A 25,738-nucleotide genomic window follows, 5' to 3' on the forward strand; every position below is an offset into this window, starting at 1 on the left:
TCATTTGGGGGAAACCGTCCTGATGTCTCGAGCATCACTTTAGGACAAGCAATAAGATAAGTTTGGGGTTGTGATCAGTCGCCAATTCACCTTGTTTTCTGACACTCATTCGGCATCTTTGTAAGGAATAGGTAACACATTAGTCACTTATTTTATTATTTTGTTGCGTTATCTATATGTTTGATATTGTTGTCTCTATTTATGGAGCACATTTTATATGCATCATCATACTCCATTTTATGTCCTTTTGTGGTAGTTCTTTTGATTTTAGGTATAAACAAGTTCACCAGAGGGATAGGCAGGCAAAACAGGCATTTTGAACCCGACAGAAGAAGAAAAGTGGACCTACAATAGCCTTGACACGGCCATCCGTGTTGGCCAACACGGGCCGTGTCAGGAGAGAAGGTGGGGAAATGGAAAACAAGGAGCTGACATAGCCGCCCGTGTCAGCTGACACGGCCCGTGTCAGCCTCCCTGAAGGGGCGTGTCACAACATAATTGTGCCCAGAGGCCAACACGGCCAGGCGTGTTGCCTGACACGGCCAGTGTTGGCTTGGGCACTTGAATTTCCAATTTTTTTTCTGTTTTTGGCACGGCTTGTCCTGTAACACCTCAAAATTTGCCCTCCTCTCTTGGGACTAGCATAACATATTTGCATATCGTTTTAGGTCTTTAGGCATTGCCTATTGCATATCATGTGGTTACATTGTGCAAGTCATCCTCTTAAGTCTTGATCAGAAGATGGTGAGGTCATGTGCAAGCTAGGGTTTCATTGGACTGGTCATCAATCATATGAGGATGTGGAGGTCCAAATTAGGGTTTTGTGATTCTCAAAGGAGATTGGTCTTCATCTTGATTGGAATGATTCATCATCATCATCATGGTTTGTCATCATCAAGTGTTGAAGCATATTCCTTGAGATTAGGGTTTTGACCACTAGTCAACCCTGATCAGTTGCATTGGGCCAATCAGGGCATGGTAAGGAGATGGGGTCTATGATAGATATGGGGATCATTTCATGATTGTGTTGAGCTTATGGAGGCTAGGGTTTCATCCTTGAGCCATTTCATCAGGAGATTGGGGCTCAGATTGATCAGTGCATTGCCAAATTCATCTATCAGTTGAAAAAGTCAACTGTGGTCAACTGTGCTTGATTTTATGGATTTGGAGGTAGGGGAAAGTTGGATACACTTCATTCATGTTGAAAAAAGTTTCATTTGACATTTCAAAGCTCAAGAATGAAGAAAATAAAGTCAGGACAAAAATTGCCAAAAATGGAAAGTGACTTGTAATGGAAGTTTCCAAAAATGGAAAGTTTTTCACCACAAAATTACATGTCCAAGAAAGCTTCAGATGAAAATTTGTTCAACATGAAAGTTGTAGATCTTGGTCTCACCTTTCCAAAAAGTCCAAGAACTTGAAATTCCCATGTATGGTTGACAAGTTATGGTCCATTCATTTTCCAAAAAGGCCTATAATCAAAGTGGCATAACTTTCACATGGAGTGTCCAAAATGAGTGATCTTTTTATGAGCAAACTCCATTTCACATGTACTTTCATGGTGCATAATCAAAATTCATCAAAAATGGTCAATGCAAAAGGTCAATTTTCAAGTGCACTAATTAAAATCCAAGGGCAAAATGGTCCAACTTGCAAAATAATTGGAATTTTGGAATGGGGGTTTTTGCAACACAACACATATGCCAAATAGAAATGGTTTGAACTGTCATGAACTGTCAAGGATCAATTTTTGGCTAGGCTATTTTTGAACTCTCACTTTAAATGCATTTTTGGCATGGCATAGTGAAAATGAGAAATACAAAGCCAATTAACATGAGACCAAAGCCAACACACTCCAAATGGCATTTAGAAGGTGTCTGAGCTGTCACATTGCTGTCATGTGGCCTAATGTGAAAAGTCATTTTTGCCCTTGCCTTAAGTTTAACATTATGTTAATCAAATGCATTTTTTGCTAATTGGTGATTAAGAGGTGATTAAGGCATGAGTATTTAATCCTAATTGTAACTGAATTGCAAAGGTTAATCACAATTCTCAAGATCCATAACAGAATTTCATCAAATTCTCTCAAACTCTCCAAATTTTCATCAAGCTTTTTTCAAGATTTCTTCATCAATTCTTGATCAAAGTGAGTGATTCCTTTTGATTCATCTTCAATCAACCTTGATCTCAATCTGTTTTGGACAATTGGAGCAAGAAAGCATCAAAATCGTGACTGCGCATCATGAACTCATCAATGGAGTTTGGAGATTTCTCACATCTGGATCGTGTTTGAGCTGAAATACAAGTTCCACTCATCTTCCTCAACCTTCTTCTTCATCTGTTTTGAAGAATTACATCAAGAAGCTTCAAGAATCATCACTGCCATCTCCAAGGTACATAAACTCGAACTTCACCATTCCTTGAATTTCCATATGCGTTTTGAAGTGCATTCAACGTAGATGATCAGGATGTAGTTAGTTTTCGATTTGGTTAATTGTGGAATGAGATATCTCGATTCAAAGCTTTGATGTCATTTCTTTAATTGATCGATCCGTGAGATATGTTAGGAATTAGGTTGAATTGATCACATATTCATTATCCTTGTGTTCATACGGTTCCAATGGTTATAAACATGTTGATTTTGGTTGCAATTCGTTGTTCATCATTTTCTGCGTTTTCTGGAAATTATTGGTGAAGAACATGAACATGAACACGCTTTGATCCATTGCCTTGGCTTTTCGTTTGAATAAGCTGTTTCCCGCGCCTGTAAGCCAGTAGAAACGCGCCATGTAATGTTTTCAATACTACGTCGTTTTGGCTTGTGCTTTAAAAATTACAAGCGTGCCACTGGATTTAATTAATTTATTATTCTTTATTTCTTTTTCATTTTTCAATTTCATTTTTGATGCCATGACTTGTAAAATTCATAGAGGCTTCAAAACTCATCCAAATTTTGTGAAATTTTTTGCATTATTCTCATGATGATGTGTAGAATTTTATGGTGATTTTTGTGGATTTTTTGCATGTGTATAAAAATAATTGGCTTAGGGTTTGTGGAATGTGTTACATTTGTACACACCTTACCAAAACTTTCATGAAATGCTCATACTTGTAAAGAAATGGATGAAAATTTTTGTGCTTATTCTGGACATGTTGATGGCGATTTTCATGTAGAGTTTATGATTTTTGGATACTTGGTGAGGGAGATATGAATTTTTGAATTGAGGTGTGACAATTTGTGTCACACCAAGCTAGGTCAACTTTCTGATTTTATTTGCATGGCCTAGAAATGTTTGATTGGGTTGAAATTTTGCATGAATGAACATTGATATGTCAAGATTACATGTGATTTTTGCTGGAATTTTTGATGGAGTTTTCTAATTGATTGATAATTTTATTCTCTGTTGGCTCATTTTGTGAATTTGTGTGACACATGTTGGCATTTTGTTTGTGAAATTCTCATGGTGTATTAGATGAAGATGAAATTTGGTGTGAGCATTGTAGACACATTATAGGACATTGTGGTTTTGATCCCATCCATTTCTTAATTGTTGTCACTGTTTTATGAATTATTGAAATGGATGCTTGTGTTGATGCCTTGAATTGGCTTGTATAAATGTGTCTGGACTTCTTGATTTTCATTGACCTACTTTATTTTGTCCAATTGAGCTGAAAATTGACATGCTATACATTGAATGAGTCCTATTTAGGTGTGAATTTTTGTGGAATTAATTGAATTGATTTGGTATGCTTTTGAGTGAGATAGTTCTGTTTGGACTTTTGGAGTTGCAAATTGCATGATTGATGTTAAATTGTGCATAAAATGATAATGGTGAATGATATGAGCATGGGACCAATTGCATTTGCTTTTAATTTGTTTGAATGTGATTTTGGTTGAATTGCACTTGCTGTTTAGATTTTTTTATCCCCTTTGGACCCTAGGCTTGGCCTAGTGGTCTAGTTTCTCACATTTGGTGTGGATTTTCAGGTTGAAAGGCAAAAAGCTTAAGGAGATAAATGCAAGTTGCAAAAATTGAATTTGTTTGATGTTGTCTACTAACATGACTTTGTGTTGTAGGTTTGATGCTTGAGCTTGAGCTCATGGCTTGCACTTATGTGCATTAACTTGTGTTGTCTGTATAGTTTAACTTTTGCTGTTCATTGTTGGTTTGTCTGAGTACTGATGATACTTGATTGATTTCAGGTACATTTAGTCGCTTGCAGTTCTTTAAGAACTTGCTTGCTGCTGCTTGGTTGTATAAACCAGTTGAGGTAGACTCTCTATACTTCATGTAGTCTGGAAGACCTGGCCTGTTACTTGGCCAGGCAACTGTCTGAAGTCCTCCTTAAGAGGCGATGTTTGTGATTGTTTACTTTTGTGCCAAGCAGGTAAAGACCTCTATGAGGCAATTGGCGGATCATAGGGATATGCAATCTATCCCCCGCTATTCTGTTGAGTCGTCCCTCTGCTCACACCACTGTGTTGATGCATTGGGACACAAACCCAAGATCTTGTACTTTGTACAGTTGTGTCAGAGTCTTGAGCGTAGAAGGGTCCCTCCATTCTGGACCCACGCTCCTTTGTCTGAAGCTCTCCCTGATCAGGGATAAGAGCTGTGAAGTCTAATCTTCACTCACCTCTCATCAGCTTCACCTTAGCCTCTCAATGGCAAGGTTAAGAGCTAACTCTACCTTGTACAGATGACTTGCCTCGGCAGTCCACCCTTGTTTGAGCCTCACTTGACTAGATATAGTGTGTGCTTTGTGAATATTTGTTTGCTCTGTTTGCTTGTATGCTTGTATGCTTGCTTTCTTCCTGGATAGGATTAGCTTGCTGTTGTGCAAGTAGGTAGGAACCACAACATAGGGCAATGATGCATGATAACACTAGGCTCGAGTCCAGCTCCCTGGTAGTGTGTCTTCCCTTGGTTTCTGGCTAGAATTTCTTTCCCTTTCAGGGGAACTACATCGCCCTGATCCTTGTTCCAGACGAGGTATGTAGGCAGGAGGTCGTGCGAGACCTCTCCGGGCACCTTTTTTTCTTTTTTGTGTGTGTTTACTTGTTATCTTCTTGTGTGTCAGGATATGGACGTAAGCCCAGCGATTGGCTGTACGTATCCTGATTGTGTTGGTTTGGTTCGGAAGCTGACGTAATTCCATCGAGTGGTTGTCGGGTTCCAAGTTTGCCTGTGGGTGTGTGTGGCTTGTTTGGCGTGCGTGAGCCGAACTACGGCAGCTCTGATTCTCGTTCCAGACGAGATACGTAGGCATAGGATGCGACGTCCTATCGAGCTCTCTTCCTCTTAACCCCACCTGTGTTGTCTTCGGCGTGTGTGTGTGTGTGTGTGATGTTTTAGCAACCTTTTCTTTTCTTAAAACGTGGATCCCGTCGAGTACGACGGACGTGAGGGGTGCTAATATCTTCCCCTTGCGTAACCGACTCCCTTACCCTTTCTCTTTGGTCGTGAGACCATGCTTTTTCCAGGTTTCTCTGAGCGTTTCCTTTCCCTATCTTGGGATAAATAACGCGCAGTGGCGGCTCTGTGTTGTTTTTGTTTTAGCCCGCCGGTTGTTTTTCGCGGATGCGACATATCCCGGAGGGCATTTTGGACTTTCACGCAAGGAAATTTGTCATCAGGAACTATTTACAGTGGATTTGAATTGGAGAAAGGGAACTTTTTACACGACAGAGAATTGGAAACGATCAAGATTGAGGAAGTGACAAGAAGCGAAGAACGGGGATCCTTCAAGAGCGGACACGTTTGAAGATCAACGGAACTCCGACCTTTTTTTAATGTCTCAATTTTACTTTGTATCTGATTTGAATAATATGATAGGCTAAACCCCCCAATGCCAGGGGGTGTCCCTGAATTGATCATGTAATGACTCCGATGTTTGTTTTCCCTTAATATATCTTATTTGATTTCAATTTCACTGTTTGATTTGCGTAATGCTTTCTTTTTGGCAAAAATTAAGATTGATGTATGGTTAACAATTAGCAGGACTGAAATGGTTAAGGTTTTCATACAGTGAAACCATAGTAGAGATCACCTGGGACTAGGGATACACTATGGTTACCGGATTAATCTTGTTAATTTAAAATGCTTGGTTTCATCATAATCACCTACGTACTTAGAGGTTAGATTGAATACCAAAGGTATCCCTTCGAGGACTTAGGGGGAAATAATCTTAAGATCCGGTAATTGAAATAATATTCACTATTAAGGAGATATACACTCAAGGGGTCATTACAGAAGATATTTACACACCTACCTTGGCATATCATATTAACTTGTGAAAATATTTATCTGTTATATTTTTCCTTACATTGAATTCTTCAAAACCATAACTATAACTTTTGTTCGATTGAATGACTATTTACGTTTATATTACTGAGTAATCCTCGAGATCGATCTTTGGGAAACTTCCCTCTTATTACTACATCGGCGAAAATAGTACACTTGCTACTTTTCCGATCACATGCCCCGTGAATGACATCAGTCTGACCATATAAACACTAATGCATCATGAAAATAAAGCATACATCATGCAACATGCATATCATACTCTCAAGAATATCAAAAAATATATACCTCAACAATTTTTTGGATACGTTAGTATTTAATACTCTTCTACCTTGAATACCCGAAGAGCTATCACAATTCGACCATTCAGGTTCAAGAAGATTAAATAGGGGCAACAGTTGTACCAAAAAAAAATTCCCTCCCCTTTTCACCTTTCCATTCAACCCATAACTTGAGAATCATTTACATATCTTCATGCTTCATGCATATGCATCAGTCATGCATTCATATCTAGTGGTTTATCATTGTTGATTCAAGGTTCTTGGTTGGTAAAGCTATGGTTTGGGAGGGGCTAAAACCCTAGAGGCTCAGTTTGGATGTTCATTTGGTTACAGGGGACGCAAAACCCTAATAATCCGATCTGTGAAACTAAAGTTCCATCATCATACTATTCAAAGGGGTTTAGACCCTAATTTGCTAGTGATTGGGTGTAAAGCTTCATGATTTTTTCTGTGGGGCTTATCTTGACCTCCAAACCCTAGTTAGGGGTCCATATGTTGAAGACTTAGTGGGGGAGCATCCTATTTCATTCAAGACCTTTGATGGAAAGATAAGCTTTGGAAACCCTAATTCTAGAGGCTTGAAGGCCCATGCAAATAGGTAATTGACTGAGGCATTTTGGTTTGACATTTTTTTGTCTTTGGCCGAGTTAATAATATTGAAATTCCCTCCCACAATCTAATAATCATTCGTATATTTAGAATTGTTGACCAGACTAGCAATCATGGAACAAGGGAGATACTTATTAGAATGATTATGATAATCGTGAACACTAGTAAAACAACAACTAGGAATGTTATCACGAGGTAGAGAGAAATACTGATCGATTACATTAGTATTATAGTAATCAATAGAAATGTTAACAAAAAATCAATATCATAATTGGACCACCAGATCTACCACCACCAGCCGTGGTGTAATTAATAACATGGAATTTATTCATAAATGCACTAAAATTGTGGTAGATTTTTTAAAAGGATTTTAAGGACAACTTGGATTTGGAAATGAACACAATATCGAGATGACGAGAGGAGAGAATATTCTTTAAGGCTCTAATTATGCAAAGGATGCCCAAGCCTCGAAAATTCCAACAAATGATCTTCATTGCGTCCAGCTGACCCCTTGAGGTGAGCCTACCTCTAGTGAACGAGAGTTGATGGAGTAGTTATTTTGGAAAATTATTTTGTTTTCTAGTATTTCTGGACTCGGGCTAGCTCTGTCCTTTATGTATATTATTTGTTCTGATTGTTGGATGATTGAGTTTTTCCTATGTTGATCTTCCAACATTTTTAGTTTGCTCAATTTTGAGCATGACTTTAGGGACTAGGCTGTTAGATCCATAACTAGGAGATTATAAGGATTACTGATGTATTGTTTGTTAGCCTTGTCTAATATCCCCTTGCCATTTTTGATTGATCTGAGCCAAGGTCCTAGCGACAATTCGACATATTGTTTTGGGGTATGATGGTCTTCCAATTGGCGAAATTCCTCAAAATGACCAATAATACCATATTTGAAGCAAAACTTTGGGATTCTCTCATATCTAAAATCCACCCAAGAGGCCCCTTCTTTAACACTACCAATGAACATCCCTAGCTTGATGGGTTTCTTAACATCAACCAACATTTTAACCTTGATAAAATAATGATTTTATTAGAATAAGAATAAAGTTTTGATACAGTTACAATGCAAAGTTTGTATCTTATTTCATGCCCCATTTGTTTGGTTCTAATCTTAAGGGGTAATTCCTCCTAGTTGTATCCAAATAAAGGTTGTATTAAAATAAACATTAGTAGGGTTGACATTTGGGTTCCAAGGTTGAATCCCCAACCAAGAATTTTTGAAAAATCATGGATTTCCCCTTAGTATGCATTTTACATGTTAAGATTTATTCATGACAATCCAATATAACCCTGTATCAAGTTCGAAGAGAGATATATCGATAAGGTCGCATCAGATTCCTGCCAAACCCAAAATTAAATATGATTTGTGTATAGGAACTTACCCATATAAGAATAATATTTTTATTGTCCTTGAAAGCTTTTAGGACATCATCTCATACAAAAAAAATTGTGTCATCCAGTAGGTCTTTTTTATTATTGCTATTTTGCTATTGAGATTTTGACAACTGTTTTTAATTGATTTTGTTACTGTCCTCTCCTAACAATATATGTTACTTGTGTGTGTGTGTGTGTGTGTGTGTCTATATATATATATATATATATATATATATATATATATATATATATATATATATATATATATTATATATATATATATATATATATATATATATATATATATATATATATATATATATATATATATATATATATATATATATATATATGTAAAAACTTGTGTTCACGCACTAAAATACACACTCAATATTTGCTTAGAGATGAAATCACTTCATTAATTATTCAAGGAAAAACTTGGCTTAAATAGCCTTTACAAATGAAAAAGCGGCGTTAGGTTTTTTCACCCACTAGTAGTCTAACAAACAGAATAATTAGGACCTGAATAATAGGTCTCTTTATTAACTAAGCAGAGATAAAATAGCAACTATTAAAATAAAATAAATTTTACGGAAGAATAGGTCCATCAAGAATAAGTCCATCAATCCCTCCTTTAAGCTGAATACTGTAAGTAAATCAGCTTACTTCTATTGCAGACATCAGCCCCATCATCTCCCGTAGCTTGATAAATTGTTCTTTCTTCAATTGTTTTGTCATAATATCTGCAATTTGATTCTGGGTATTACACTACTTCAATTTCACAATTCCTCCATTCACCAAGTCTCTCAAAAAATGAAACTTCACATCTATGTGTTTACTCTTGCCCTTGAACACGGAGTGCTTCACAATTGTATTGTTGAACTGTTATCATAGTACATTAGGTTGCCTTCTTCTACTTTATGCCCAAGTTTTTTGAGTAACCTCGTAATGCGAACGTATTGACATGTGCAAGAAGTCGCGGCAATGTACTCAGCTTCAGTGGTAGGTAATGTAACCACATGCTGCTTCTTTGATGCCCAAGAAACTGCACCTCATGCAAGAAGAAATACAAAACCAAAAGTACTTTTCCTGTCATTAAGATCTCCTGCAAAGTCGTTGTCCGTGTATGCCACCAATTTTGTGATGCTTTCTCCTTTGTAAAGAATTCCCATTTCAATTGTGCCATTGATGTATCTTAATATCCTCTTTGTTGCACACCAATGCTCCTTAGTTGGAGATGACATATATCTGCTAATCAAACTCACTCCAAAAATAATGTCTGGTCTCGTTGCTGTCAAGTACATCAAGCTTCCAACAACTTTCTTGAACATGGTTGAGTCGATCTTGGTTCCATTCTCATCCTTGGAAAGCCTTGTGCCTGGCACAATAGGATTTCCAACTGGTTTACTATCAGACATGCCAAACCTTGCCAACACTTCTCTCACATACTTTCTTTGACACATGAATATCCCCTTTGAATTCTATATAACTTCCATGCCAAGAAAATAGCTCATCTTTCCCAAATCAGACATGTTAAATTCATGCATCATTGACATCTTAAATTCCTCATAAATATTTTTATTATTCCCAGTATAAATTAAATCATCAACGTAAAGACTGACAATTAGGATTTTACCTCCCTCATTTTCTGTTGTAAATAGCGTATGTTCAGAAGCACACCTTTCGAAGCCCTCTCAAATGAAGTACGATTCTATGCGGCTGTACCATGCTCGCGGAGCCTGTTTCACTTCGTATAAAGCTTTATTTAGCTTATATACCTTTTCTTCTTATCCCTTCTTCTCAAAGCCAGTAGGTTGTTGTACATAGACCTCTTCCTTAAGTTCTCCTTGAAGGAATGCACTCTTGGCATCTAACTGGTATACTTCTCACTTGTTTTGAGCTGCAGTTGCCAGGATAAGTCTTACTGTATCAAGACGAGCCACCAGAGCAAACACCTATGTGTAGTCAATCCCATATTGTTGTGCATATCCTTTGGCCACCAACCTAGCTTTGTGCTTCTCTACATTACCATGCTCGTTAAGCTTGGTTTTAGAAACACATTTAACTCCAATAGCTTCGACTCCACTCGGCAAGGTTGTGAGTCTCCATGTGCCATTTTCTCTATCGAATCAATCTCTTTAGCCATCGCATCTCTCCATTTTTTTTCTTTCACAACTTCATTGTATGTGACTGGATCTTGTTCTGCTATCATCATCATTGCTTCTTCTTCCTCCTCTTAAAGTCCTTCTTCGGTTGTGTATTCTGACATTCATGCAGGAGCTCTTCGAGATCTTCCTTTAGGCGAGCTTGGTTCGCTTCCACCTGATGAGGTTATGGAGGAGTTTCCTCCTGTTTGTGAGATTGTGTTACTTGTATTGTTAGGATCATAGTCTTCTTCTAACTCTAACTCTTTGTTAGTATTTGAATTTTTATCTTCCCAGTCCAGTACATCTAATTGCACTTCTCCTTTGCTTTGTTCCCACTTCCAATATGCATTTCCTTCAAATTTTACATCTCTGCTGATTGTTTTTCTTGGTAATAGGATCAAAGAGTTTGTATGCTTTGGACTCCTTGCTCACACCAAGAAAAATGTGTGTTTTACTTTTGTCATCTAGCTTTATTCTTTTCTGATCTAGAACATGTACATGAGCAAGACATCTGAATACTCGGAAGTGATCCACTCTTGGTTTGCAGCCAGTCCATGCTTCTTGTGGAGTCATGTTTTCTAGAGTTGTTGTCATGTTTTCTCAGACAACATGGAGCACACCATAGTCATGATCGTCTGGTTCTTCTGCTCAGCAACACCATTTTGTTGGGGAGTGTATGCCGCCGTTAGTTGTCAAGTGATCCCATGAGTGCTGCAAAAGTCTGTAAACTCCTTTGAGTTATACTCGCCTCCTCTATCCGTTCTCAAACACTTGATGCTTATTCTAGCCTCCTTTTCAGCCCATGTTTTGAATCTTTTGAAAGGCCTCCAATGCTTCTGATTTCTGATTCAAAAAATATATCCAAGTTTTACGTGTAAAGTCATCAATAAAACTTAGGATATACCTCTTATTGCTGTTGGAAATTGGGCTAATAGGACCACAAACGTCTGAGTGAACAAGCTGCAATTTGTGTGTTGCTCTCCAGAGATATCTTTTAGGAATGGGATCTCGGTGCTGCTTCCCAATGAGACAATGAGTGCACGGCTTCTATGGAGTTTTTACAGTAGGTAACCCTTCAACCATTCCTCGATATGCAAGAGTTTTGAGTCCCTTGTAGTTGAGATGTCCAAACCGTGAATGCCATAGTCGTGATTCATCATCAGCTTCAACTTGTATACATTTAGGTAGAGTTGGCACCATCTTCACCAAGAAATAGAACATTTTATTTCCACTCATATTTGAATGCATGATTAGTCTTCTACTAGGATGAAACACCTTACAGGTACCATTTTGAATCAATACAGTGAGCCCCTTTTCTTGTAACTGCCCAATAATTAACAAATTATTCTTGAGTTCAGGAATATAATAAACATTCGTGATTACCTAAACGATGCCATCTACACATAACCGCACACTTCCTATTCCTATCATTGCAATACGATTGTCATTTCCCAATTTCACTGTTTGCTTGAAGCCCTTATTCAAGTCTGTAAACCACTCCTTAATTCTATTCATGTGATTGCTACATCCAGAGTCCAAGAACCATATTTCTTCTCTTGATGCTTTCTTTTCTTCAACGTATGCCATGAGTAACAACTCATCTTCATGCTCTAATTCAGCAAAGTTGGCCCTTCTTTCCCAATCTGGACATTCATACTGGAAATGTCCTTTTTTGTGACACTTGAAGCACTCTATTGCTGCTTTGTAAGCTAGTGATGGTCTCCCTCATCCCCGTCCTCGATATCCTCCAAATGTGTTTCTGCCTCTTCCTCTTCTGCTTCTCTCCTCTTGAGTCACTTTAAGCACATGCTCTTCTTCATCGATCCTTCTTCAGAACTTCTATTCATGGACAATGAGTGAACTTTGAAGTTCATCAACTGAGAGGCAGTTTATGTCTTTTGATTCCTCTATCGAGACAACTATGTAATTGAACCTCTCGGTGAGAGTCTGCAGAATTTTCTCCACAATTTGAATGTCTTGCATTGCCTCCCCATTGTTACGCATGTTGTTTGCCACCGTCATGACTCTAGATAAATATTTAATAATGGTTTCTCCTTCTTTCATTTCCAGGATTTCAAATTCTCTTCCGAAAGCTTGCAATTGGGCACTTTGTACCCTCTTACTTCCTTGATATTTCCTTCTCATTGATTCCCATATGTGTCTTTCTGCAGGATTGTCTTCAAAATGCTCTTAGCTATGGTTGCGAATAGATAATTTTTGACTTTCAGATCTTTTAGTTTCAGATCTGCTTTTGCCTTATTCTCCACATCAATCTCCACTGCATCTGCGCCCAACTCGACATATCCTGGATCAATGAGATGCCACCACTCCTTGGAACGAAGTAAATTCTCCATCAACATACTTTAGTGATTGTAATCACCATCGAACTTAGGAATACTCAACAAGTTTTGTCCTTCATTCAACATTTTTCTCACTCTCTGGATCAGGCCTCTTGGGGAGGCTCTGATACCACTTGTAAAAACTTGTGTTCACACGCTAAAATACACACTCAATATTTGCTGAGAGATGAAATCACTTCATTAATTATTCAAGGAAAAACTTGGCTTAAATAGCCTTTACAAATGAAAATGGGCGTTAGGTTTTTTCACCCACTAGTAGTCTAACAAACAGAATAATCAGGACATGAATAATATGTCTCTTTATTAACTAAACAGAGATAAAATAGCAACTATTAAAATAAAACAAATTTTACGGAAGAATAGGTCCATCAAGAATAAGCCCATCAATATATATATATATATATATATATATATATATTATATATATATATATATATATATATATATATATATATATATATATATATATATATATATATATATATATATATATATATATATATATATATATTAAAATTAATATTTTATTTGTTGAAAATTGTATTAAATTAAATATAAATATTAAATATGTTCTTTTAAACACTTATCGCCAAGTACTTGATACTATTAGATGGAGATCAAATTAAAATACAATAAATAATTTTTTATTTTTAAAAAGTTATTGAATTATAATTATCAACTTATTTATTAAATATATAAGTATAAATAAATATTGCATATTAAATCATATATCATTCGATTTTTTTCTTCCATATAATAATTGAATTAGTCACTAAATTGTACCATAATTAAAGTTAGGTTTAAAAGTAATTAAGAATATGAACTGATTTTTATCTAATATGGTCAGGATTTGTAATGGATGAACGATGGGAATCGAACTCCGCATGTGCCGCCGTATACCTTTGAAGGACATGTCAAAAAAATCATTGGATTCCGTGAGAGAGTGTATGACTCATGAGTCTCAACAAGTCAAACATATTAGGTTTCGTGGTGACCAAACAAATCATATACTGTGCCAAATATAGTCATAGGTATGCGTTTCAAAATGGCAAAACATGTAACAAACCATCTCCATGTGTTATAGAAGCCTAGGTGTTAATTGAATCAATAGTCAATACAAATTTGTTCAACTAATTATACCTTGTAAATTCAGTCCAGAGTGATGAGCAACATAGTCAATAATAAACAGATGTTACACTTTGATAATTAAAGAGGAAAAGTCTGCCATCATGATACTTCTAGTACTTTATCGTTAAGAAAAAAACTACTAGTACCATTCATAAGTTATAAAAGTCATGTTTAAAATTATCCATGTGAGATGCACTATTTGTTGGAATAATGTTGTGTTGTAAGCTTGTGCAAATAGTACTGTAACTGTTTGAGGGCAAAAGAGCACTAGAGTTTGGTGGACACAATTGCATGCCACAGTAAAATGGGACTATTTTAGTTACATTTTTTCTTTCCCTATATAATACTGATACATAAGACAAAAAAACACTACCTACTTTACCTTTTCTACCCTTATATGGCCTACTTCACAATCCATAATAACAAGAGACAACAGGATCAACACATATCTTGTGCATTTTGAAAAAATTATGATTATGTACTGTTTTTGTAAGTGATTACTATATAGTTCTTATATTAGTATTTTCGCCTTTGCCAAGAATCGAATCGAAGCGGATCTCTGATCTTTTTTAACCATATCATTTGTGATGTTTCTGTTCAACTACCAAATGAGCTTACATTCAGAGACAATGAAACATTATATTACTGTATTTTCATGTGTATAGAAATGGATTTGGATTCTACACAGACAAAATAATTTGAAGAACCAAATAAGTGTCAGACATGTTATGATAACAGACAAGGAAGTTTAGGAGTATTCTGCAAATCAAATAAAATCTATATAATGGCATAGAGATTGTTTGCCTACACTTTACTATGCAGATCAGACATGTACTATGGAATCTATGTAGACCAGCCACCTACTATTTGCACTTTGTCCCTAAGAGTTGCGGCGCTTAGACTTTCATTTTTAATGGCTTATCACTTTTTTTTGCTATTGTATGAAGGTTATTCTTGAGTAAAGGTTATTTGGATCGGTACACTTCAGGATGACCCATAATTTCTTAGTACTTTAATAAAGAACATGAAACCAACAAACAAGTAAAGTATTCAAACAAATACATTGAATAATCAATATATCTGAATTATAGATAGATCAAATACATTGATTATTTAATGTATCTAAATTTATAAATGAATTATAGAATTAATCTCCTCAGCTATCACTATAAAAATATACATTAATTTATATTGGACCAAATTAGTCAAACTAAATAATAAAACTAAATTAACATTAAATTTTATGCATTTTTATACTTGTATGTTACATTTAAAAAATATAAAACTCCTTTAAACCATCTCAATTAATACTTGTGAATTATAAATGTACATCCCATTATATGTGAATTCAAACTTGTTCAAACTTGTGATTTTCTATTTATTCATCTTTTGGTTACATGACGAAAACTAAAAATTGCAAGAATAGAATCAAATTCTTCTTCCAAAAACGTTACCTTTTTGTTTTCTACCATTTCTTTTGAGCACCACTCAATTTGTTCAATTTTTAATGCAACTTATGCAAGCAAATATCAAATATAGTAAGAGTATCCTCACTCAAAGTGAATACAATAATTTTAAAAACAAAATTCGGTCCGATTAAGATCTTATCCCACCTGTCACAGCCGACCTAGAAAATTTTATTTACACACTTCGATGGTGCTAAACAAATTTTGGGCCGGACACTGCTGATCTATGGGAGAGATCCGAACCCAAACCCGAGTAGAACCCAAATTAAAAAAAAAAGCACAAAAATCAAAAACCTGAACATAAAAGACGAATTTTTTTGCCATAAACTTTTGTTCTCTCCTTTTCTGGTGATGTCAACTGTCATCATATCATGCAAGTAGTACCCTTTTAATCTCACAACATTTGTTTTGCTATACGCCAGCTAATTCAATACATTCATTCAACCCCATCACCAACCACTCTTTCTCTCTCTACTATTTCACCCTCAGATCTCTAACATTTTCCTCATTTTTCAACCATATATATACTTATACACCCCTTTGCTTTTCTTTATATCTATTTCATTTTACACTCACCCATATAGTTTTCTGCTCAAAAACAGAGTCTTTTATGGAGAAAATGGCGAATGGGTTGGAAAAAGTGAGCGGGTTGTCAATGTTCAGCGAGGAAGAGCTCAGAGAAATGAGTGGGGTGAAGCTTCTTGATGACTATGTTGAAGTCACGTGTGGGTGTACCAGTCATAGATACGGTGATGCTGTTGGGAGGCTTAGGGTTTTTCTTAATGGCTATCTTCAAATTATTTGTGAATGCACCCCTGGTTGTCAAGAAGGTTCCTCTCTCAATCTCTCTTTCTCTCGTCAGTTTCTTTGCTCTTTTGTTCATGTGCATGTTGATGGCTGTCTACTCATTTCAGTTTAAAGACATGTTTGGTGTTCCAGACGCCAAGATATCTCATATCTGATATCTCGATACCAGATATCTATATCGAGATACCTGATATCTCGATGCCAGATATCTATATTTCTATACCTGATATTTCGATGTCAGATATCTACATCCGCCGATATCTATACAAGACACAGACACAAATATACATTGATTTTCTTAAATTTGTACGGATGACTCATGTATGTGTCAATGTTAATACTTCATGTGTTGATAGTTTATGGTTTGGTGAGGGTTTGACTTTTCATGAGTTTTATCATGAGGTTGTTTTGATCTGCTTTGTGTTTGGAGTTTCAATGAACTTAATGGTTTGATACTCTTTATGATCAGGCTAGATGAGTGTTTATCATATGCAAATGTGGAAGATTCTTAATTAGCATGCTGTTTTTTTGTGAGGTTAAATTAAGTATGGTTGATTTTTTTGTTGAATACCACATATCAGTGCCACTTTATATATCCTTTTATTTGTTGGTAATGGGGCTGAGTATGTGATATTAGCAATGGTTAAGCTTAGAATCTAACAATTTTCGGTTATTATCTACATGCAATATCAAGTTGTAGCTGTTCCATGTATTCACTGCAGTGTAGCCAAATTTTTGCCATGGCGGTACTAGGCAAATTTTGTGCCAGCCGCCACACTGCGCAAACCTATTACCTTAGGCTGAAACAGCATGCATATATATATATATATTGGGTTTCTGGCTTGCAGCCATATTCATCCATCCATAATTGATAGCATTGATCCATTTTGTTCATTATTTTATTACTTGAACATTGATATATACAAGCAGATCAACATGGTAGAGTGTCTGTTGATGCAGAAGGACCAAGATTTAGTGTTTTAAACAAGTGTAATGACAGTTTCTTCGGAAATCTTGTATGCAACATTGCAGGATGGTGTCATAGCACTACATGAGATCTGCTTAAGTAATTGCTTAACATATTATACATGAAATATACTGACATAAGAAAATATAATTCATAGAGTTATCTCCTACCATACCTTCATGAATTAATTGAAAAAATTGAAAGACCCGCAACTAGGAAAGTGACCATTTGATTTAAATTGGATGAAAGTTCTGAACATTTTCACAAAAATAAAGACAAAGAAGAAAAAGAAGATTTGTTGCTCCCATTCTGGTAGTGTTTTGACGGGGAGAAGTACTAGTTTATTTCATTTATATGACTAACTTGTGTATGTGGCGGGCAAGGTACGTTGATGATCCACCTGTTAGCTTCACTTTCATTTTATTAGTATGATTTTAATGATTTCAGCCAGTATTGGTTAAGGATTTTATTAAGGAGTGTTATAATGCCATTATGATTCTCTATCGTGCATTCTATGTATTGTTGAATCCCAAAATAATATTAAAGACTTTTTTTTTCTCCTTCATGACATCAATTTATGCATATGGTGTTTCAAATGATAGACAAGTTGACTCCTGCCGCATTTGAGAAACACTCTGGAAGAGAGACAGCAAGGAAATGGAAGAATAATATCTGGGTTATAGTTAATGGCGAGAAGGTTCCGTTGTGTAAAACAGTGCTGCTCAAATACTACAATCAAGTATCAAAAGCTGCTAATAGCTCTCAGAGATCCCAAAATGGCCGGGTTGGTCACCGTGATGAGTTTGTTCGCTGTACTAGGTGCAACAAAGAGCGTAGATTTCGTCTGAGATCTAAAGATGAATGTCGCATTCACCATGATGCTGTGGCAGATGCAAACTGGAAATGTTCTGATCTTCCATATGACAAGTAAGTGTATTCCCTTACAATCTACACTTTCTCTATAAACTAAATAATAAGTCAGCAACTTATGCTTTTAATGTTTGATGACTTAGATATAATAAGTCTGTCTACGTTTCATAAATTCAACATGCTTCATATGGATTTCGATTACACTAAATAGCATATTTTATCTAGTGTATAAAGTTTGGGATATGAAATAAATTTTATTGGTAATCTGTACCAATATATGCTAATTAATTCTTAAAGCTACTGAGTCTTGGTTACGACACCGTTTATGCTCCATGCTAGAGAGCTTAACCACACCCAATTTGGAAAAATATATAGGAAAATCTTAGTTATGATATTCGAGTTTTCTGAAGCAAATTTCATGTGTTGTAACTTGTAACGATCATTTCATTATTATGAGTATATGCTGCTTGTCACAGATTGAACAGCTTTGTGCAGAAAATCACATTTTGAAAATTATTGTAAAAGAAAACTATCTTGATAATGGCACGTATCTGGAAGCATTTAAGTTACCATGTAGAAGAGAATAGTAGGTCTGGTTGTGGTGAATAAGAGTGGTGTTGTATAGAATAGGGTCTCCATTCAAATTATTCCTAAGACATTATGTAGCAAAATCTATTGAAATATGGACTTTTACTTCCTAGTAATCAATACAATTTAGTTTTTTGACAATATAGGGTAGAATGGAATGAAATGAAATGAGAGAACATCTATTTTTAAAAATTTAGCCAATCTAATCTATTCCATCTCATTCCTCTTCATTCCATCATGTACAATCAATCCAAACATATACCCTATCTTGAATTCATGTAACACGCATGCCTTTTCGGCTTGTATCTTGCGATCTTTTATTGAACAAAGAAGAGGCTAGCTTTTGTGGATATATATTAGGTTGTGTTAAATGGTTAGAAGAAAAAAATCTCTTTATTTCCAATTATCTTATCAGAACCAGTGTTTTTCTCGCCTATCAAACACGTTATTTCCAGTTACTATTGCTCTTTAAGTTGTCTCTTTTTGTAGCGCATGTGTCTTTGCTAACGTTCTTTTTTCCCTAGAATGGATTGAGTTTTATTTTTGATGTGATGAATGGTTCATATAAAGGTAACTACGGGGTGACTATAAGTTCGAGTTCATTTTTTACATGTACTGCTGGTTTTATTGGGACTAGAATTTCAGTGTTAAAAGTAACACAAATGATTTTATACTTGATACACCGATCATGCTGTATCCTTTGGTCTTGAAGCGTAAATCCATTTCATCTTGTACTGTCATGTATTGAACCAATTATTTTTCTAGTACTTAAGCTATTGGATGAAAACATAAAAATGGTTTTTTATGTCCAATCGCGTAATTGTTCTGGTTTTACATTGACAGCACTGGCTTGTTTTTCAGGATAACATGTGACGATGAAGAAGAACGAGGAAGTCGAAGAGTTTACCGAGGATGCGGTCGAGCTCCAACGTGCAAAGGTTGCACTTCTTGTGTGTGCTTTGGATGTGACATCTGCCGTTTTTCAGATTGCAGCTGTCAGACCTGTACTGACTTTACTAGCAATGTAAAAGCTTGAGTGAGTCTGAGTGAGTTCCCAATACTTGTTCCTATGGGCTTGTTACTTATGCCTATATAGAACATTAGAAATGCTTAATTTCCTAATTGGGCATCACCAGTATGAGTTCATCTTTAATTGTTCTCATTGACTGGATCATAAATTTCAATGTTAACAATTTATTTATCTTACACAATGTCTCTTCAAAGGATTTTCATAGCTTCATAGATTTTCATTGAATATAACAAGTTCGATTGCTTGCTCCTTTAGTCCTACTATTCAACTCATTTAACGACTAATTTACGATGTTATTCAATTAGTTTATATGATATTGATGCACAACTTTCACAATATTCTTTTGATGACAAGACAAAATTAAATCAAAAAAGAAACACTCATATCAGAAATCAAATTGGCACATGTATGATAAATTGAATTAACGCTTTTGTGCTGGAAACCGAACACATATAGCATTCAAAATGTCTCAAGATTTTTGTTGCAAAATTTAACAAACTCTATTAGTGACAAAAATGGTTCTTCAAATTTTCATAGCATTTAATAGCAATTTTATGTGAGGAATTAGGTATTTTCCCCTCATAAGAGTGCTATTGCATTCAACAAGAGTTTATTTTGTTGATGTACGCCATTTCTAAAGAAGTGAAATTGTGTAATTTCTATATGATTATGGCACTTCCTCAATATTAACTTTAACTTTGCTATGTTTGGTAACTTGTATCACAAGTTACTTGACAAATGATTATAAATTGAGAGAAAATTAAAAAGTGATTGAGGGAAAATAGTATTTTTTTTTAATATTATTATTGTGTATATTTCAATTATAATGAAGGGTGATATTTATAGATATACTAGCCATCTAAATTAAATTTAAAATAAATTGTCTAAAATTGTCTGATATATCCATCCGGGTATATCCTTAAAATAAACTAAATTAATCACAATACCTTTTCTAATTTAGATTTGTCATGCTTCTAATTTTCATTAACTTCTTCAAACCTTAAAAAAACTTAAAAAAACTTTGCTTGTTTGAGGGGTTTTGTTAAAATATTTGCTAGTTGTAACTTTGTCTTGCATCAATAGTTAACCTTGCTTTGCTAACTTGATCTCTAAGAAAGTGATACCTCATTTCTATATGCTTACTTCTACCATGACTCATTGGATGATTTGCTAGATCTATTGTTGATTGACTATCTACAAGCAGTTTGATTTTGCCATAGTCACTAATGTTCAACCTCAAGCAACATGTCTTACCAAAGTGCTTGACATGTTGCATAAGAGGTTGTAACATACCCTCCTTCACATGAGGACAGAGTAACAATCCCTTGCTTCTTTGAACTCTAAGAAACTAGTGTTGACCCAAGTATGAGCAGGTATCCAATTGTGTTTTTCCTATCATCTTGATCACCAATTCAATTTGAGTAAGAGTAACCACATATCCTTGCTCCAATTCTTGTTGTTTGATGAGGCATTAACACTCAGTGATCTGATGTGCCTTTGATGTATCTTAGGATTCTTTTCATTGCAAGTACATGACATAGCCTTTCCTTGGTTTCTCCATGAATCTTCTCACCAATACAACACTATGGCAAATCTTAGGTCTTGTGTTGCAGAGATACCTAAAAGATCTAATGATTTGCTTATACAATGTGTTATCAACCAATTCTTCTTCAGCTTCCTTCTTCAGCTTGATGTTGGTCTCTATTGGTGTGACGATAGGGTTGCTTTTACTCATATTAAATCTCTTTGAGATGTCCTCTGCATATTTCTTATGATGCAAGAAAGTACCTTGTTTGATTTCCAAGATTTCCATTTTTCGCGCCGCGAAAAATACAAAGTCGCCACCAGATTTTATTTATTCCAAAGGAAAGGGAAAATAACGATAAAACCCCAAATAGAATGGTCTTCGCAACCAAGAGAGGATTCAGAAGTCGGTTATGTAAGGGGAATGTATTAACACCCCTCACATCCATGGTACTCCATAGGAACCACTAGCTTGTATCAGTGCGTACGGATGTTGTTTATCTGAACGTTGTTTGCCATCAGTGAAATGAGATGAGAATAGAATAAGATGCAAAGAGAAAATAAGTTTTAAATTAGTGTGCCCGCGAAGGTTTCAAACCCTTGTGCCTAGGTATCCTCATTCGTGCAATATGGAAATCAGAACTCTGTAGTTCCGCTCACAAACTGAGTATTTATTTGGTTGTTTTTACTGAATAATATTGACGTTCGTGTTCTACTGTCAACTAGCTTGTATGCTCGAGCATGAGAGCGTTAAATGTTTGTTTGTTTGTAGTAGAGTGGATACACTTGGATCACACTCTAGCAGTTAAACATTACTTGCTCACGCATGGAGGCTTAAGCGTCGTTCACGGTAGAACGAAAGTAGCATACCCTTATTGAAAAGGTTTTGAAGGATGCCCTAAGGAAGAAAATTGATTTGATTGGTTGGAGTTTATTTTAGTACGGAGACAAGTATCATACTCTTGGCTGGGTACAGTCAACAATCCGAATACTTGGGAGTTGAGAGGACAGTGACATCCTAACCACTCTTTTTCATTCAAAAGAGATTTTATTTGTGAAATGATTTGGCAAGTCTAATCGTTGGTACTTAGAGGGAGACAAGTATCTAACCCTTGGCTAAGTACAACCAACAATCAGAATACTCGGGAGTTGAGAGGATAGTGGCATCCTAACCACTCTTTTTCTCTCTCCCAGAAAAAATGGGGTGTACGTATCTGTACACAACATTCAAGTACTTGGGTTGTCGGCTGTACCTAGCTTGGGGGCCCGATTCTTGACTTCCTCCTCAAAACATCTAACAATAAAATAACTTCAACCCAGTATGTTGAGAGAGAAAAAGAATGGTTAGGATGCCATTATCCTCTCAACTCCCGAGTATTATGATTGTTGGTCGTACTTAGCCAAGGAATAGATACTTGTATCTCTCTAAGTACCAACGATTAAACTTGCCAAATCATTTCATAAATCAAATCTCTTTTGGATGAAAAAGAGTGGTTAGGATGCCACTGTCCTCTCAACTCCCAAATACTCATATTGTTGACTCCATACTAAAATCAACCCAACCAATCAAATCAATTTTCTTTATTAGGGCATCCCTCAAAACCTTTACAATAAAGGCATGTTACTACTGTTCTACCGTGAACGACGCTTAAACCTCCATGCGTGAGCAAGTAATGTTTAACTGCTAGAGTATTATCCAAGCGCATCCATTCTACCGTAAACAAACAAACACTTAACGCTCCCATGCTCGAGCATACAAGTGAGTTAACAGTAGAACGCGAACGTCAACATTGTTCAGTAAAAAAACCAAATGAATACTCCGTTTGTGAGGGAACTATAGAGCTCTTATTTTCTTATTACACGAATGAGGATACGTATGCACAAGGGTTCGAAACCTTGGCGAGCACACTAATTTACATAATTGAATTCCAATTTCCTATTCTTCATAATTGTTGCAACCCTGATCTAACAGAGCGAGGAACCAGGACTGAACAAAAGAATGCCTCCACCCTCAAAGAAAAAAAGGGAGGAAAATTAGAAGAGTCGCCACCGAATTTTATTTTAGATTCCTCTATCGGAGAAGAAAGGGGAAATAGTCGATAAAACTCTCGAAAAGAAAAGGTGCGCACTGGATGCGCTAAGGTACGGATAAAGAATTGGTCTCGCAACCAAGACTTAGATTCAGAAGTTGGTTATGCAAGGGGAAGGTATTAGCACCCCTCACGTCCATGGTACTTCATGTGAACCATTTGGGTTATCTACATATGTGGGTATTTATCTCGCTTATTTCTATTTATTCTTATTTGCAAAAATGAGTGTGAAAGAGAGGGTTTTGTGTTTTTTATTATTGTGCTCGCCAAGGATTGTGGCCCCTATGCCTATGTATCACTCATCGGGTGATGAGGAATCAGAGCTTCGTAGTTCGGTGTAAAATACATGTGTGTTGGTTGATCTTACTGTAATACCCCAAAATTTACCCTTCATTTTTCCTGAAAAAAAAAAGAGTTAAAAATAAATAAATAAATAAAATTAATTAAATAAATAAATAAAATATAACAAATTTTTTTTGGACTTTGGTCTCCCTCATTTGAGCCCACTACCCACGAAAATCAGTCTATAAATACTGAAGTTTCAGTAGAGGAAAACACACTTGGAGTTACACTGGGAGATTCACTTGAGAAAAAGGGAGGGAAAAGCAAAATACTCTGAGGTTTCCTTGGAACAAAACCCTGAGGAAAGAGATAGTGAGAGAAGAACTAACAGAGTTCAGAGCAGCCTCCAAACCCTGAAGGGAACTCAACTGCACAGAATCACCTCTGCCTCACATAAACCCTAAAGATTGTTTTGTAAACCTCACGGGTGCAACTCAATTTCAATCAAGCTCTCCAATCAGATTTGCCCTATATCCATCATCTTTATGCCTTTAATTTGAATGCTTTGAATGTATGAGGTATTATGGGTGAATTTGATACCCTTTTGATGCATGTGTTTGACAAGAGGTTTAGGCCTCCTACCCTTGGTTGCTTTTTGTGAGCTTTTTGTGAATTTTGATGGAATTATTCATGTGGTTACATTTTGATTTAGGGGCAACTCTTGGTTACCCTATTTTGTTTCTCTAACCTGTTTGTTGAGTTTTTTTTGTGAGGGTTCACATAACGTTTGCAGGGATAACTTGCGTGGTTTCCAACTTTATTTGTGGGATACCCCCTGGAGGTTCATTCTGATTATCTGTACTGACCCACTTTCTTTGATGATGTTAGCTTGGAAGGATCTCAGGGTTTATCGTTCCTTTAATTGCTGTAACTTCGGATCTTTATCCGTGTGGTAATTTTTTCCTTTTCTCGTACTTTATCGCTTTCTTAGCTGGAAGACCTCGATAGGAGGCAATGTTTGAGCCCCTTGGTGGCATTTTACTTTGAGATACATGTTTTGTGTTTTGTATTCATATCCCCACATGTGGCGCGGTTCCTTCGTCAAGGACTGCCTGTTTGCCCTCGAGCATCCCAAACCCTAAAACCCATAACACACGTTTACTCCTTCTACTACAGGCGAGTAAGTCTCCAAAGGTCGAGCATCCGGTAGATTGCGTAGTGACGTCGTTCGTCCAAAACCCAATCCACAACCCTGTAGTTACCCGAACTACGGCTTGCTCTGATTCTCATTCCAGATGAGATACGTAGGCATAAGACGCGATCTCTTAGCGAGCACACATCCCCCAACTCATAGGTCAGCCGAGCTACGAAGACTCTGATTCTCATATTCCGATGAGATACGTATGCAGTGGATGCGACATCCGCGCGAGTCATTTCTCTTAACCTTTTTAGTAAATAAACACATTAGGTAAACCCATACCCTTTAGACAAAAACCACAAAAGTGGATCCCGTAGAGTACTATGGATGCGTAGGGGTGCTAATACCTTCCCTTCGCATAACCGACTCCCGAACCCAAGATTTGGTTGCGAGACCCCGTCTTATCCTTTCCTTTTTCAGGTTTACTTCGAGCGTTTCCTTTCCCTCCTTTGGGATGAATAACGCACGGTGGCGACTCTTCTGTCATTTTCTTTTGCCGGTTGTTTTTTTCGCACACTGTATTTTTCAGGTTGCGACAGCTGGCGACTCTGCTGGGGACACTAAGAAGTTGACCTCTTGCTGGTCCATCTTCCCTAAGCGAGTCCCTCCTAGCTTGTGTGATTTCTTGTTTATTGGGTTTCATGCTTTTGTACATTTATTTACTTACTTGCTTGCATTCATCTGCTGTATCTGTTGGAGC

General features: G+C 36.3%; 2 protein-coding genes across 2 annotated transcripts; one reads left to right on the top strand and one right to left on the bottom strand.

Annotated features, from left to right (window-relative positions):
• Nucleotides 1-12,567: 12,567 nt before the first annotated feature.
• On the bottom strand, nucleotides 12,568-12,873 carry LOC127104088 (uncharacterized). Its single transcript, XM_051041302.1, has one exon. It carries the CDS (start codon nucleotides 12,871-12,873, stop codon nucleotides 12,568-12,570), a length of 306 nt encoding a protein of 101 aa, XP_050897259.1.
• A 3,142-nt stretch (nucleotides 12,874-16,015) lies between these two features.
• Nucleotides 16,016-20,198, top strand: LOC127103368 (protein ULTRAPETALA 1). Its single transcript, XM_051040635.1, has 3 exons — nucleotides 16,016-16,512; nucleotides 18,059-18,383; nucleotides 19,776-20,198. The coding sequence occupies exons 1-3, from the start codon at nucleotides 16,293-16,295 to the stop codon at nucleotides 19,948-19,950; spliced, it is 720 nt and encodes a 239-aa protein (XP_050896592.1). The 5' UTR covers nucleotides 16,016-16,292; the 3' UTR covers nucleotides 19,951-20,198.
• Nucleotides 20,199-25,738: the final 5,540 nt, after the last annotated feature.

This window comes from Lathyrus oleraceus, chromosome 7 (genome assembly GCF_024323335.1).
Source record: "Lathyrus oleraceus cultivar Zhongwan6 chromosome 7, CAAS_Psat_ZW6_1.0, whole genome shotgun sequence".
NCBI classification, from domain to species: Eukaryota; Viridiplantae; Streptophyta; class Magnoliopsida; order Fabales; family Fabaceae; genus Lathyrus; species Lathyrus oleraceus.

Excerpts from the sequence above, each read along its gene's own strand:
- LOC127103368 (XM_051040635.1), top strand. The coding sequence starts at position 16,293 with ATGGAGAAAATGGCGAATGGGTTGGAAAAAGTGAGCGGGTTGTCAATG. Across the intron at positions 16,513-18,058 it reads CACCCCTGGTTGTCAAGAAG|ACAAGTTGACTCCTGCCGCA; the intron begins GTTCCTCTCTCA and ends TTCAAATGATAG. Across the intron at positions 18,384-19,775 it reads TCTGATCTTCCATATGACAA|GATAACATGTGACGATGAAG; the intron begins GTAAGTGTATTC and ends CTTGTTTTTCAG.
- LOC127104088 (XM_051041302.1), bottom strand. The coding sequence starts at position 12,873 with ATGAGAAGGAAATATCAAGGAAGTAAGAGGGTACAAAGTGCCCAATTG.